At 35.3% G+C, this 16484-nt stretch overlaps 1 protein-coding gene and 1 pseudogene across 1 annotated transcript in view; both read right to left on the minus strand.

Annotated features, from left to right (window-relative positions):
- Window positions 1-218: 218 nt before the first annotated feature.
- The window catches only part of AGL (amylo-alpha-1, 6-glucosidase, 4-alpha-glucanotransferase), a 70282-nt gene continuing 54016 nt past the window's right edge, over window positions 219-16484 (minus strand). Inside the window, 7 exon segments of the mRNA NM_001048096.1 lie at window positions 219-435; window positions 6674-6807; window positions 6920-7007; window positions 8681-8778; window positions 10209-10420; window positions 11712-11824; window positions 13761-13896. Of these exon segments, the coding sequence (NP_001041561.1) occupies window positions 318-435; window positions 6674-6807; window positions 6920-7007; window positions 8681-8778; window positions 10209-10420; window positions 11712-11824; window positions 13761-13896 (899 nt within the window). The 3' untranslated portion in view covers window positions 219-317.
- Window positions 9423-9499, minus strand: LOC119872430 (annotated as a pseudogene).

Raw genomic sequence — 16484 nt, forward strand, 5'->3', positions numbered from 1 at the left:
TTATTTTTTAATCTCTGGATTTCAAATTCTTAATTTCTAGGCATTTCAAGAATACTTCCTGAATTCAAAAGAAAAACATCCTATTGGTAATGATAGTTTTTCTTTCTGATTCAAATCAAAAGCTACCTCTGTCCATTAAAGAAAAAAAAAACAACAACAAAAATGCTTTTAAAGTATCACCTAATTGGGCATCAATATCATATGAATGAGATTTTTAAAATGACTCAAGTCTGTGCATATAAAGCATTTACATTATATTTTGACCTTGCATTCCATAATATAAGTGATTGTATACTTAATACATATTCATGAATCAACTATAAGTCATAGAGTGTTTCAAGAACAGTAGCGATTGACCAGGCTTGTGTTTCACAGCTGAAAGGACAGTATTGGCCATTCTCATTGGTCAGTTCAGGAAGTCCTTTCCAAGGGGATCTTAAAAAAAAAAAGAAAAGACATTTTATGAGATACAATATAACACGTCTCTTGTTTGGATTAACAAAATACACTTGGCATTTTTTCCTTCTAGTATAGAAAAACAATCATATATAGCTATTTGCTACAAAATAAAACAAGATATCCTAAAGATCTATGTATGTAAAGAATTTAGACTGAAATTATTCTTGGATATTCAATCTTTGGAATTTAAGACTTTGAAACACAGAAGATTCCTTTTATGTATTAAAAACAGAAGAGGGCAGCCTGGGTGGATCAGAGGTTTAGTGACACCTCTGGCCCAGGGCATGATCCTGAAGACTCAGGATCGAGTCCCATGTCGGGCTGCCTGCATGAAGCCTGCTTCTCCCTCTGCCTGTGTCTCTGCCTCTTTCTCTCTCTCTATTTCTCATGAATAACTAAATAAAATCTTTAAAAAAACCCAAACAAAAAGAAGGGATGCCTGGGTGGCTCAGAGGTTGAACGTCTGCCTTCAGCTGGGGGCATGATCCTGGAGTCCCGGAATGGAGAGTCCCACATATGGCTCTCTGCATTGAGCCTGCTTCTCCCTCTGCCTGCTGCTTCTCCCTCTGCCTGTGTCTCTGACTTTCTCTCTGTGTCATAAATAAATAAATAAAAATAAATAAATAAATAAATAAATAAATAAATAAATCTTAAAAAGAAAAGATTCTCTCAAACCTCCCCCCCCAAAACCTAGAAGAAACTACCATGCCAAGCAATATATAGACAATTATCTTCTCCGGTCTAATTTTATTACTTTCACATGAAGTTTAAGTTTTTTTTTTTTTTATGATAGTCACACAGAATGAGAGAGAGAGAGAGAGAGGCAGAGACACAGGCAGAGGGAGAAGCAGGCTCCATGCACCGGGAGCCCAACGTGGGATTCGATCCCGGGTCTCCAGGATCGCGCCCTGGGCCAAAGGTAGGCGCCAAACCGCTGCGCCACCCAGGGATCCCAAGTTTCACATGAAGTTTATGAAGCTCAAATTGTAATTATGTAGACGTATTACATTTGATTTTGATAAAATTGTAAAACTAACATAGAATAATGAAAATTAGGAAAGCAATGCCAATTAAAAACAATCTGAATTTCTTTTTTTTAATATTTATTTATTTATTTATTTATTTATTTATTTATTCATTCAGAGAGAGAGAGAGAGAGAGAGAGAGAGGCAGAGGGAGAAGCAGGCTATGTAGGGAGCCTGACATGGGACTCGATCCTGGGTCTCCAGGATCACACCCTGGGCCAAAGGCAGGCGCCAAACCGCTGAGCCACCCAGGGATCCCACAATCTGAATTTCTATAGTAATCTGTCATTCTACCGAATATTACACAGTATTTATTGTACATTTATTATATTCTAATACTTAATGATTTATTTACATTATCTCATTTATGCTTATAGTAACCCTGTAATATAAGTACCATAATCGTTCCTATTCATAGATCAGTAAGAGGTTTACGAGGTTAACAACTTGTCCCAGGTCTCACTATCAGAACACAGTGTTGTTATCAAATCTATTCTTACTTTCAGTATAATCTCTTAAGTATGAAACATAAAGTTCAGAAATCCTGGAATATCTCCTTTTTAAAGTTGGGTTATGGGAATGTGTTTCACCATTATGCTTTGTAACTCATGGCTCTAGGGAGAGTATATGTTACATTTTACTCTTCTGCAGGTATTACATATTTTATAATTAAATGAAAAAGATAATTCCCTTAGGTAAATACGAGATTTTAGATAATAACTAATAATAATACCAGCTAGTTACCACATTTAAAAAGCTGTCACAGGGAAATAGAAAATAGAAAACTTGCTTCCAAGTGTTCATGGTACTTCACAGAGTAAAACGCCAAATTACTGAAGTTGGGTACCAGGGTATCATAATCAGTTGAATTGTGTCTCTCTCAAAATTCATATGTTGAAGTCCTAACCCTCAGTACCTTAGAATGTTAACTTACTTGGATATAAGGTTGTTATAGATATAATTAGTTATGATGAGGTCACACTGGAATAGGATGGGACCATAATCCAATATGACTGGTGTCTTTATAAAATGGGGAAATTTGGTCACAGAAATGCACACAGGGAGAAAGCCATGTGAAGACTGGACTTACGCTGTCACAAGTCAAGGGATTATCAGAAGCTAGGAGAAGGGCTGGGAGAGATCCTTCCCTAGTATCGTCAGAGGGAGCATGGCCCTGCCAACACTTTGATTTCAAATTTCTGTCCTCTAGAACTGTGAGACAATAAGACCATATTTAAACTGTTCAGTTTATAGTGCTTTGTATGGCAGTTCTAGCAAACTAATATAGTACTGAAATTAAGGGACAAAAACTTACAGAACCATTGATATGCTGCTCATAATTGTATGTGGAACTAGAACATGGGAACATATCCATACTGGTAGAAAGAAATCTTTCCCTTACTTTCCGAAAAATTCACTCCTCAAGTCATTAGGTGGGACAAAGAAGGTTGGTGACCACAGTTGGGGAGGAGAGGAAAGAAGGGTAGAAGGAATAGCACAAGGTGGGATGCCACAGCCTGAGGGCTATGAAGAAAGTTCACACCAAGAGTGGGGGTGTCCCAGAACCCAAGTGGTACAAGGAGGGAATCCACACATAAGTGTGACCTAGTGTGGGGTTGTCATGCCCAGGAAGGGTGAAGAGGTCATCTATGTCTTGGGGCACCCTGGCATGGGGTGTCAGAGCCTGAATAGGGTGAGTTCAGTCTATCCGGTAATGATAGCAGAGTGTGGGGAGTAGCTTACTGTTGGAAAAGGGAATTACAAATAGGAAAAGCTAAAAAACAAAATTAAACATTGAGTGGAACTGGTGTGGATGTAGGTTTTCAATATATAGAGATAAAAAAGTACCCAGAGATATAGATCTCTCTCTGTGTGTGTATGTATTATACATATTTCTTAGCTTTATCTGCTGGAAGGCACAGTAACAATAATTCCCCAAGAGCAATAAATATACCAAGTATTTAGATCTGTTTTTTTTAATGTATGTATATATGCATGTATGTATTTATTTCTTTTTAAATAATTTATTATTATTATTTTTTTAAAGATTTTGTTTATTTATTCATGAGACATAGAGAGAGAGAGAGGCAGAGACACAGGCAGAGGGAGAAGCAGGCTCCACGCAGGGAGCCCGACGCAGGACTCGATCCCAGGACCACGCCCTGAGCTGAAGGCAGGCGCTCAACTGCTGAGCCACCCAGGCACCCCTAGAATTTACTTTTTTAGAGTAATCTCTACACCCAATGTGGGGCTTGGACTCACAGCCCTGAGATCAAGAGTCACATGCTCTATTGCCTGAGCCAGCCAAGTGTCCCTGGATCTGGGCTTTTAAATAAGATTCTTCACAAACACAAAAAGTAAACAAACCAGGGACAGAACTGCCCACCTAGGCTAGGGCAAGAAAAGTAAGATATGAGCTTAAAACATCTTATTAGGCCAGAAAGCAAAGGTCTTCCACTTCTGACAAACATGGAATAATGTAGACAGAAGCTCCCTTGCGCCTGAAACAATGGACAAGGAGAATGAAGCAGTAATCTTCAAGATGCTGGATATTAGGCAACAAAGAACAGTGATCCCTAAGAAATGAGAAGAAAATGCAAGGAACCCTGTAACTACCATACTTTCTGGCTCGAGGGAGTTTCCAGGATCTGACACGGGAAAGGGAAAAGGTAGAGCCTGGCAGACTCCTGGAGTTGAAGAAATGGAACAGATAGTCCAGGAAGACCAAGGCTACTAGAATTTTCAGGACAGAGTACAAAAAAAGGAGAGAACTCTGGAGATATGCAGAAGGTCCCACTCAACTATTCGCCTATCGATCAGTCAATACACAAGAGTAAACTAATGAAGGATGGGGAAAGAATTACCTGAAGAATTAAACTTGTACCTGACATTTACAATGGGTCAGGAACAGTGCTCATTTCTACCAGCCAGGTTTGAAAACTTCGTAATTTTAGGGATATGGGATAAAGAACTCAGGCCATGACTCATTAGTGGAGAATAATTAGCTCTACACTAAATCCTGCTCTGGGTCAGACCCAACAAAGCTTAAAATCAAAATCTGAAGGGATCAAACTGTTTGCAAATAACTGCATTGCAAAACAAAGTCCAAGAATATTTATAGAAATACAAAAAAAGCTGATACCAAAACACAGGTAAAGAACAGGATAAAACAATCCATAAGAAGGGAATCATCATAAATGAAATCAACCCAGATATCAATTAGCAGACAAAGACATTAAAATAGTTACTGTAACCATATTCCATATGTTCAAAATATTCAACAGAGACACGGAAGATATAAAAAAGACCACAATCAAACTTCAAGAGATGAAAACAATGTGTAAAACGAAAAATTTACTTAATGGAATTAGTGGAACATTAGAGAGTAAGGGTGAGTAAGGATGATAGCAGATTTACTGTCAAAACAATGCCACACTTCAATGCACTGAAAGAAAAAACTTGTTAACATTGAATTCTCTGTACAACAAAAATAACTTTCAAATATGAAGGCAAAATAAAGACTTTGCTGACATATAAGACCTTTTTTTTTTTTTTTTTTGACATATAAGACCTTAAAGAATTTATCAAGAGTAGGCTTGCACTATAAGACATTATAGAGGAATTCCTTAGGCAAAAGAAAATGATACCAGATGGAAATAGATATTCACACACAGAGGAACACTGGAAATGGCAACTATGTGAGTAGTTGCCTAAGACTTTTTTCTGTATTATTTAAATATCTAAGAAAAATAACTGATGGCAAAACAAAAATAGTAACAATGTTGTGCGGGGCTATAATGTTTGCGAAGCAAAATAGATGACAATAATAGCACAAAAGGGAGAAATGGAACTATACTATTTTAAGATTATTATACTATACTTGAAGGTATACTGGAGGGTAAACTATGATAAATTATAAACGTAAAGCAACAATTTAAAAAAGTAGCTAATTAGCCAAGAAAGGAGATAAAACGGAGTAAATATATGCCAAATAATAAATATCCAGGGACCCATGGGTAGCTCAGCGGTTGAGCATCTGCCTTCGGCTCAGGGCGTGATCCTGGAGTCCCAGGATGGAGTCCCACATCAGGCTCCCAGCGGGGAGCCTGCTTCTCCCTCTGCCTATGTTTCTGCCTTCTCTCTGTGTCTCCCATGAATAAGTAAATAAAAAAATCTTAAAAAAAAAAATCCAGTCCAAAAGAAGCAGAAAAAGAGGAAAAAGCTAACAAAACCCAGAATAAACAGAAAACAGATTTCTACTTAATAATATAATCACATTAAGTATAAATGGCCTGAACTTTCCAAATAAAAGTCAGAAATTATCAAGCTGCATAAAAAAGCAAGTCCTCATTACATGCTTCTATGTACAAGAAACCTACCTTAAACATAAAGACACAAGTAGGTTAAAAGTAAAGGATGAAGAAATATATAGTGTGGTAAAAACTAATCGAAAGAAACCTGACATGCTTATATTACTATCAAAGTGAATTCTTTTTTTTTTTTTTTAAAGATTTTATTTATTTATTCATGACAGACACAGAGAGAGAGAGGCAGAGAGACACAGGCAGAGGAAGAACCAGGCTCCATGCAGGGAGCCTGACGTGGGACTCGATCCCAGGTCTCCAGGATCACACCCAGGGCTAAAGGTGGCGCTAAACCGGTAGGCCACCTGGGCTGCCCTATCAAAGTGAATTCTGAAGCAAAGATACATTGCCAGTGATAAAGAAGGTCATTTCATAATGATAAGAGGGTCAATTCATGAAACTAAAACTTCTGCATCTCATAATAGCTTTCAAAGTAAATGAAGCAAAATCTGTTTCCCCTCTGGCAACCACATAAGTCTTTAAATCAGTTAACTCAAAAGGCCCAGCCTAAGTACTTTTAGTTTTTATATTTCTTCTGTTTTAAGCATACCCAAAATATCCACTATATTTAAAAAATCAAAGACTATTCCACATGTGTAAATTATATAATATCATGTCCTTAAATTAAGATAAATAACCTAAAATAGTTAAAGGAAGATGAAAATTATATCATTGAACTTGTCATGTTAAATAAGAGTAAAGTTTTCAAATTTCATTGGGATACCTAGAGTATACAGGAATGAATTTTAAGGAACTGTTATTTACCTAATATTTAATAAACTGACTAAACACTAGATGAAAATTACATGCCCCCTGACGCCTTACCTCTCAAGATGAACATAATGTCGGGAAAGAATGTTTTTAACCAAAAACACAGTCTTGGCATTGGCCTCTGGACCCATCAATTTAGAAAAATATAATTTTGCACGAAGAAAATACCCAACGGGCCACAGCCACTCCTAAAAAAGAGGATTTAAAAGGAAAGGAAAAAAAAAGAGCTGTGAATATTTATTAAGTTATTTGGAAAATAATTTCAACTGAAAACTCTGAAAAGAGAAACGAAATTCTTACAGGTCCTTGGTGATAATTGAAACCTTTAGCAAGATTGTAGTTGTCATTGTCTAAGGCATTGTCATAAATTCCACAATAAACCATATCGCTGCAAAATGATTGAAATTTAGGTTAGAAAAAGATCAAATATTACATAAGAAGCATTAGAAAGATTTTTCAATAGCAAAAGTAAGAGAAATGATCAAATAATTTTGCCTTCCAAGTCTATAGAATAAGCAAGCTCATTATCTATTTAACCATAAATTAGTATATACTGGATTCAGAATTTTTTTTTACAACCTGTCTTAAAAATTAATTAATTAATAAGTAAACTCTAGGCTCAATGTGGGGCTTGAACTCATGACCCTCAGATCGAGTCACATGTTCTACTGATTGAGCCAGCCAGCCACCTCCAGAATACTTTAACAACATGTTAGGAAATAATTAACAAATAGTTACTGGTTGATACTGAGAAATATAAAGTATTCAGGTATCTTGCCTTCAAGGAGTTAGTCTGACACTAAATATTGGTTAAAGCCAATTATCTTACTAAGCTTCTAATATATTAATGACTAAAATATACATAAAATAATTTGAATTAGTAAACATTAAAGATATAGTTTTATTATTATATGTTAGAAAGGTTGCTTCTGAAACTTCTCCATGAAGTTACTTTAAAATTAATTAAAATTGGTATTTATCAGATTATAAGTACCAACCAAATAGACATAGAATATTTATACACACTTATAAACTAAACAATGTATTACAAACTTATTGTGACAGATAATTGAAGACAGTTGTTGGTCAGTTTAATGAAATTATTACTTTTCTTTTTTTCTTTTAATGAGAGACAGAACTTGCCACATGAGTAAGCCTTAACTGTGGGTTTTAGTTTTGACTAGTGGTTCCTAATGCTTCTGAAAATTCTGGAGAACACCTCCGAATGCGGATAAGTATACACACAAAAAGTTTGCATCTCAAGACTGAAATGAGTATACAGTAAATTAGGAAAATTCTACAAAGGTGGGGGCACTATATAGAAAAGAGGGTCTATAGATTGATATAGAAAGCAACTTAATGTTGAGCATCAAGCTTTAAAAGAAAACAGCAGAAGACAAACAGGAAAGTCATTAGAAACTCAAGAAAAAACAAAAGTTGGGAAAGAAATTAAAATGACAAAATTATAAAATAAAAACAAAATCAGTTATTGGTTTAAATAAAAATAATGGGGTAATTATATAGAAAGGATGGAAATGATTAATGGTTAGGTGAGAAAAGAGTTACATCTTCAAAGAAATAACCAAATAATGTCTAATAACAGCCGCATACACATAGTATTTAGAAATAGGGAGAGAATGAACAGGAGTTAACAACTTGGAAAATATGGACTGTCTCTGAGAAGACAATTATGTCTACACTTCCAATGCCCATAATCATGTATTATTTTTACAATCAGAAAAAAATAAGCATTAGGAAATATTTATAACATTAGTTTTATAAGCTTAAAATTCTTCTTGATTACTAAATAAAGGACAAGCATTATGAACACTGATATTTAATGAACATATAGCTGGTATTTTTAAAAACTCTGACATAATTTTAGAGAGTTTACTGACAAGCAAAAAATTATGACTGATGCAATCAATATCAACATTTTTAATATTTGTACTCCAATTTACTCTAGTCAAAAGTTTTCATGTCAAGATTAAATATAATTAAATAGAATTATATATCAAATACCATATGAGCAACATTCTTAATACTTATATTCTAACTTACTCTGGATCCAAAGTTTTCATGCCTAGGGGACCAAGCAGCTTTTTTTCTGCAATCTCCAGAGCTTTCCATGCTTTCTCTGCAGTAAAGAGCTCAGGGGCCTAACGAATGTCAAAAACAAATATTCAAACTTTTAAAGATCACAAAAGAATTAGTTTCTACCCACAGTGGAACATAAACTATTCATAAACTTGGAAATGAAAACTGTTTAAAGATAGTGTGGGTCAGAATTTGTTTTCGAGTGCAGATGCCTAACCAGACCTAATGCTATGGGGCTGACCTGGAAGCACTGTTCTTGGCTTTAGGAGTTAGGAAAGCTGATAGAGGTGATTGTTTCCTTGTGTCATTTTAACAAAGTGTTCAAGCTCCAAAAAGAAGTTGCCACAGCTACAATGAAGCAGAGCACACTTAAACCCATCTAATTCATTTTTCAGAAGATTTACAGTAGCTTCCTTTAAAAAAAAAAGATTTATTCACGAGAGACACACAGAGAGGCAGAGACATAGGCAGAGGGAGAAGTTACCCACGGGACCCTGGGATCATGACCTGAGCTGAAGGCAGATGCTTAACCACTGAGCCACCCAAGCATCCCTACAATAGCTTCCTAATTTAAATGTATCTGGTAGTCATTTTTTTGCTATCGGGATCATAGTAAAATACAGAATCTTGTACTCTAACAGCATGAGTAAATTTACTTCTGATACGGAGAAGGAGAGAAAGCACTGGTGGCTAAGAATCTGCATTAATTTTAATGGTTAAATGAAATCCAATGCATACTGAAGAGTAACAAACTATAGAAATGATCCTTGAAAGTATAGTCTTTGCATACTGAACAGAAGCTAACTTTACATGCCCTTGGATTTTTTTATTCTACTATAATTTATAGTACCATGTTTACTTCTCTTTTTAACAAGGTAGAAACAGCTAAGCAGGCATGGAAGAGTACATGCCATCTCTATTTTACTGTCCTTCTAGTTTATTTTTAGACTAAGTAGAGATAAAAGGAGTCTAGAATTCTTGGCTGGATAGATGCATTTTAGCAATACAACGAAGGAAGTAGAATATAAGTTAGAAGCTACTCACATTAGTTCAACAGTCTAGATCTTTCCAACCAGTGGGTTGAGGTACTGGTCATAGCACAGGTGTGCTAAAATAGCCATGCCATCAGCTTTCAAGGCAGTGGGGCAGGGCCTGGGGCTAAGTGAAGCAGTTTCAATCTGACACAACCAATCTACTTCAGTTAGCTCAGTGTGCTGTACAAATATCTTTCTTTTCTATGTGTGCTATGATATGAAAAGTGTTGGGAAGCACTTCATTAGTCGTCATCTATTATTTTCTGTTTTTTGATACTGGATATTGTAGGTTAAGGGTGGTATGCATAAAGCTTTATTAATTTAAAAAGACTATATTGAACTAGCTAGTAAGCAATATGCTTTTTGGCAACTAAATGAATTTGAAAACAAATGGGAATAAAGAACTAAATACACTCCATCACAACATTTTTGAAATTTGTAAATAACAATTCACTTACCACAACCATTGCTATGGTAAAATTAGGCCTGAGCTGATAGTCACACCAAGGGCTGGAAGCTCCATAACTATCTTTGTATATGCCACGTTTGTGAACCAGGTTAGGATGCTTTTCATTAAAATCTGAAGGGTCTTCTGACACATGAAATAGCTTTTCAAAGTTGTCTTGTATTTTTTTGTTCCACTCATCATATGAGATTGTCACAACCTTTCCTGAAACATGATAAAAGACTTGGCAGTTTTAAGCATTCAAAGAAATCCACATATTTACTTATAGCCAAAGAGTAATATTTAGGCAATAAATTATCCACTTCTTGAAAATGTCAGGGTTTTTTAAAGGACTGAAATAAAAAATCATCTTTCATTATATTATCAGAAAGGATTAGACTCTAGCAAATGATCCTTGACTGGTCTTTGTATCACTCTTACATGTTTGATAAAGTTATGTTTATGCACTTGAAATGAGGCTAGTCTGAATTGAGAAGTGCCAGAAGTATAAAATATATACTGAATTTTTTTTTATATACTGAATTTCAAAGAAAATATTCCTCTCACAAAAGAATGTAAAATATCTCATGAATAATTTAATGCTGATTATATGTTGAAATAACATCTGGCATATACTGAGTTAATAAAATATAATTAGGGATCCCTGGGTGGCGCAGCGGTTTGGCGCCTGCCTTTGGCCCAGGGCGCGATCCTGGAGACCCAGGATCGAATCCCACATCAGGCTCCCGGTGCATGGAGCCTGCTTCTCCCTCTGCCTATGTCTCTGCCTCTCTCTCTCTCTCTGTGACTATCATAAAATAAATAAAAAATTAAAAAAAAATATAATTAATTTCACCTTTTTCTTTTCTTTCTTTTTTTTTTTTTTTTTAAGATTTTATTTATTTATCCATGAGAGACACAGAAAGAGAGAGGCAGAGACACAGGCGGAGGGAGAAGCAGGCTCCATGCAGGGAGCCCAATGTGGGATTCGATCCCAGGTCTCCAGGATCACACCCTGGGCTAAAGGCAGCGCTAAACCGCTGAGCCACCCTGGCTGCCCTTTTTTACTTTTTTTCAATGTAAGTATTAGAAAATTTAAAATTATATATGTGGCTTAAAAAATTATATATGTGGCTCAAATTATATTTCTATTGGATAGCACAGTTCTAAAAAAAGAGATGTAAAGATTTCATAAGTGTTCACAAAAATGCAACTTGCTCACAGTCACATTAAGGGCAAAGAAAAGCACAATAAGGCAATAACTATGATGCTTTTCATATCTCAGTTCAAAGCTGTTGCAAAAATATGGTTAGTAACCAGTTTTGTTACAACTTTATATGAGTAAACTAACGTTTTTTCTTTCTTCTTAATCTTGAGGGTTTTCTAATATTAGTTCACTGAGTCAAATAACAATTAGGTAGATTAGGAGTATAGACAGCATATTCAAAGTTTTTTTTTTTTTTTTTTTTTTTTTTTTTTTTTTTTTTTTTTTTTTTAAATAAAATGAACAGCTTACCATGTCTTTTTACTCTGACTTCATGATAAGGGAAAATTCTTTTTTTGGATAATTCCAGCAACCAGCGGACAGTAGATTTACTCAGGCCCACAATTTCCACAGCAGACCCATCTCTAAAATTAAAAGAAACTTTATTCTGTAAGTTGGAGTCACTTAAGCACTACTCACAGGGCATTCAATAAACAATTCTGATGAATTATAAAAACAACCATCTATGAAAAACCGCTCACTTTATTGAAATGTATATAAGAAATGCACATATAAGAAGGCTCTCCTATTACTGTTTTACCATTGCTTACCTTCTCAACACTTAAAAAAAATTCTATGGAGTGGAATGGTGATTACAGAGTTAAAGGAGATGGCAGCTGGAAAAGGCAGTGGTAAAGAATTGGAGAATATTGAAACAGAGTACCAGAGAAAAGATGGTAAACATGGGATATGGGACTGAAGAAAGCTAGGGAAGGTATACATAACAATTTCAAAGCCCATTTTTAAGGAAAATGGAAGGGAAGTACAAGAAGACCTAATAATGTACCAAAATAAACATGTTTTAAAAAGAATTTGCAAAGCATGTAAAAACAGCTATGATTAAATGATTTTTTTCTTGATAATTCTGACTGAAGATAAAATTAGTTTTTGTTTTCAGTTGGTTAAGTATCTGACTCTTGATTTTTTTAAAAAAAATTATTTATTTTTTAAAATTTGGATTCAATTTACCAACATATAGTATAACACCCAGTGCACATCCCATTAAGTGCCCTCCTTAATGCCTGTCACCCAGTTACTCCATCCCCCACTCATGGTCCCTTCTACAACCCTTTGTTTTTTTCCCATAGTTAGGAGTCTTATGGTTTGTTTCCCTCTCTAATTTTTCCCCATTCACTTCCCCACCTTTCCCTTATAATCCCTTTGACTATTTTGAAGATAAAATTTAGAATAAGAAAAAAGTTTCTTAGACTTGATACTGCCTTTTTAAAAATTTTTTTAAATTTAATTTTTATTTTTTTTAAAGTAGGCTCCACACTCAGCATGGAGCCCCACGTGGGGCTTGAACTTATGACCCTGAGATCAAGACCTGAGCTGGTATGTAGTCAGATTCTTAACCAACTGAGAGACCCAGGCACCCCTAGACTTGTTACGAAGTATTAAGCATTTGAAACCATAAAAAGAAATGATGGGACAAAAGATAAAATAATTAGGGGGAAAAAGTTCAGAAATTAAAAGTATTTCATAAAGAACAGAATAATTGGGTATTTTCTGTATTTACAATCAATGGACATAATGAAATGTTTACAATAAAAGCATTTCAGGTTAAGAAAAGATCTTAACAACAGGGATAATGAATCATAAAACCTTCCCTTGAGGTGCTTGCTGAGAATCATCTCATGAGAACTTCTAGAAAAGAACAGACAGCTTTACTCAATGACTTGTAACAAGAGAGTTGCGTATATGTATATTGTGGGAAAGGAAGGAGTGAGTGGAATAGGAAGTAGGAGGGAGGGAGGAAGGGAGATTTTGACTGATTTTTTAAAAAAAAGATTATTTGAGAAAGAGTGCATGTGTGCACACATGGCAAGGAGGAAGGGCAGAGACAGAATCTCAAGCCAACTTGACGCTGAGCATGGGGCTCAATTCCAGGCTCAATTTACCACCCAGGAGATCATAAACTGAGCCTAAAACAAGAGTTGGACGCATAACTGACTGAACCATTCAGATGCCCCAGATTTGACTGATTTGATACGAAGGTTTCATGGTTAATGGAATAAAAGACTCCACAAGTATGTGATTTTAAAAAGGGTATTACGGGATCCCTGGGTGGCGCAGCGGTTTGGCGCCTGCCTTTGGCCCAGGGCGCGATCCTGGAGACCCTGGATCGAATCCCACGTCAGGCTCCCGGTGCATGGAGCCTGCTTCTCCCTCTGCCTGTGTCTCTGCCTCTCTCTCTCTCTCTCTCTGTGACTATCATAAATAAATAAAAATTAAAAAATAAAAAAAATAAAAAAAATAAAAAGGGTATTACTATATAAGCACCATACAAATAAAGCCTACCTTGGAGTGGCTGGGATTCCTCTGTTTCTAGCTCTATCACTTTCTCCCATTTTATCCATCCATGTGCCACAGTTTAAGCGATTTCCTCCATAAACAAATCCTGTTTCTTCGTCAACCCCTGCAGTTATATTAAAGCCTAAAAAAGCAAAATGAAACATTTATAAAATCTGAGAGTGATATAATAAACTAGGACAATCACTCTGGAGAGCAATGTAGTAATACTGTAAAAGTTGAAGATGTGCATATTCTAACACATAGTAGTTTCTTTTCTAGATGCATATTTTAGAGAAAACCTTACCTATGTGCATATGAAGATATGTATGAGGATATTCAATGCACCACTCTATTAGCAAGAAAATATATAAATTATGTATATACAATTATAAAAATTATAATTTGTAGAGATTATAGAATTTTTCATACAAGTCAATGTAAATTTTTTTTTTTTTTTTTTAAATTTATTTATGATAGTCACAGAGAGAGAGAGGCAGAGACACAGGCAGAGGGAGAAGCAGGCTCCATGCACCGGGAGCCCGACGTGGGATTCGATCCCGGGTCTCCAGGACCGCGCCCTGGGCCAAAGGCAGGCGCCAAACCGCTGCGCCACCCAGGGATCCCCATACAAGTCAATGTAAACATTTCCTGTTAGACATAAAGATTGCTTCATTTTTTTATGTGATTACAAGCAATGCTATAATCAGTATTATATGATACGACTTTTTTGTGTGTTTTAGATTATTTTATGGACTAGATTCCAGGAGCATAATAAATTCATGAACAAAAATATATGAATATTTTAAATCTCATAAAACATATCTGGATATCTATCTCTACATTGCTTTCCAAGAATAATGAGTCAATTTACAATGCCATCAATAGTATGTGAATACCTCTCAAAACTAAAATGTTATTTGCTACTGTTTGTTATTTTTTTTGTTACTGTTTGTTATTGATTGAATTGTGTAAACATCCAAATTCATATGCTAAAGTCCTAACCCCAGTACATCAGAATATGACCTTATTTGGAGATTGGAATTTAAAAATTAATCACATTAAAATAAGGTCATTAGCCTGCACTCTAATCCAGTTCCACTGGTATCCTGATAAGATGAGGAAATTTGGGCACAGACAATGCACTGAAGGAAGCTGATGTGAAGATATAGGGAGAACATCTGCGTAAACATGAACATGGCTATCTACAAGCCTATGAGGGAGGCTTGAACAGATCTTTGTCTCACAGCCCTAAGGTCGAGTCAACCCTGTCAACGCTTTAATTTTGGATTTCTACTCTCCAGAACTGAGAAACAATATATTTTTTGTCATTTAAGCTACCCAGTGTATGGTACTTTGATATGACACTCACAGCAAACTAATACACTGGGTTTTTTTTTTTTTTTCTAATAATAAATAGACTTACAGCACTATGTGCCATGCACTATTCTAAGTGCTTTAACATACATATTTCATTGAATCCTCATATCAACCTTAGGAGGTAGGTGCTATTATTATATTCCTTTTACCAATGTAGAAAAGGGAGGCAAAGAGAGGTTAAAACCTATCCAAGGGAACACAGCTAGAAAATGAGCAGAGATGGGAATTTTAACACAGCAAGTCTGCTTCTAGCATTGGTGCTTTCATTTATGCTATACTGTCTCATGATAATTTAGTAGGGAAAAATGGAGACCCACTTTAATATGAATTTGTTTGAGTACTGGTAAGGCTGAATGCTTCTCTCATGTTTATTAATGGACTATGTATGCATGTCCTTATGCAAACTACTTTTACCTCCTGTTCCTATTTCCTGTACTGTGAGTTAGGGATGGAAGGACTAGCCTCTGGAAATCAATCAATCAATCTTGGAGGATGTTGTAAGAGATATGGAAAGAAAACATGATCAAAGTACACATAAAAGTTTATTGCTGCCTAAAGAAAGGCAATAACCAAAGAAAAGAGAAAGTAGAGTCACAACAGTTTAAGTTTTTTTAAGATAACAGTTTAAGATTAAGTAAAATCTTAAGAAAAAAAAAGAGAACCATAAGGACAAAAGATGAATGGATTAAAATGGAATGAATTGTTTCTTTTTATTTGTAAAAGGCAAGCCTACAAAGTTAATAAAAGTAAATGAGACATTATCTTTGTACCTGTGGGCCAGGTAGGATTTCTGAAATAAACTACAGTGAAGGACATCATAGATAAAGTTAAGTTGGGTGCCAGACTGGGAAAAGGTTTGTGCAATATCTAAAACTGACAATGGATGAATATACAAGGGACTCCTAGAAATCAACAAGGAAAATATACAGGATTGATGAAATATAAATAAAGGCAAAGCACATGAACAATTTATAGAAAAGGAAACTTTCTTAAAAAATAATAAACAGGAATAATACTCAAATCCATCAGTAATAGAATTGCAAATAAAAACAATTACTTGTTGCTTTATACCCATGAGATTAGTGGAACATGCACATGGACACATAAGAAAGCCATTTTAATTATCAGTGGGAATATAGACAGGTGAAATTAGGTAGTATTTAATCAAAGAGCACAAAAGTATAGTATATGCAGCTCTGATATAGCAATGCTAAGCGAAATAAGCCAGACACAAAAGAACAAATACCCTATGATTCCATGTATATGAGGTATGTAGAACAGTCAGATTTATAGAGGCAGAAAATAGAATAGTGGTTAATAGGGTTTAGGGGAGGAAAGAATAAGAAGTGATGG

Source organism: Canis lupus, chromosome 6, assembly GCF_011100685.1.
Source record: "Canis lupus familiaris isolate Mischka breed German Shepherd chromosome 6, alternate assembly UU_Cfam_GSD_1.0, whole genome shotgun sequence".
NCBI lineage: Eukaryota > Metazoa > Chordata > Mammalia > Carnivora > Canidae > Canis > Canis lupus.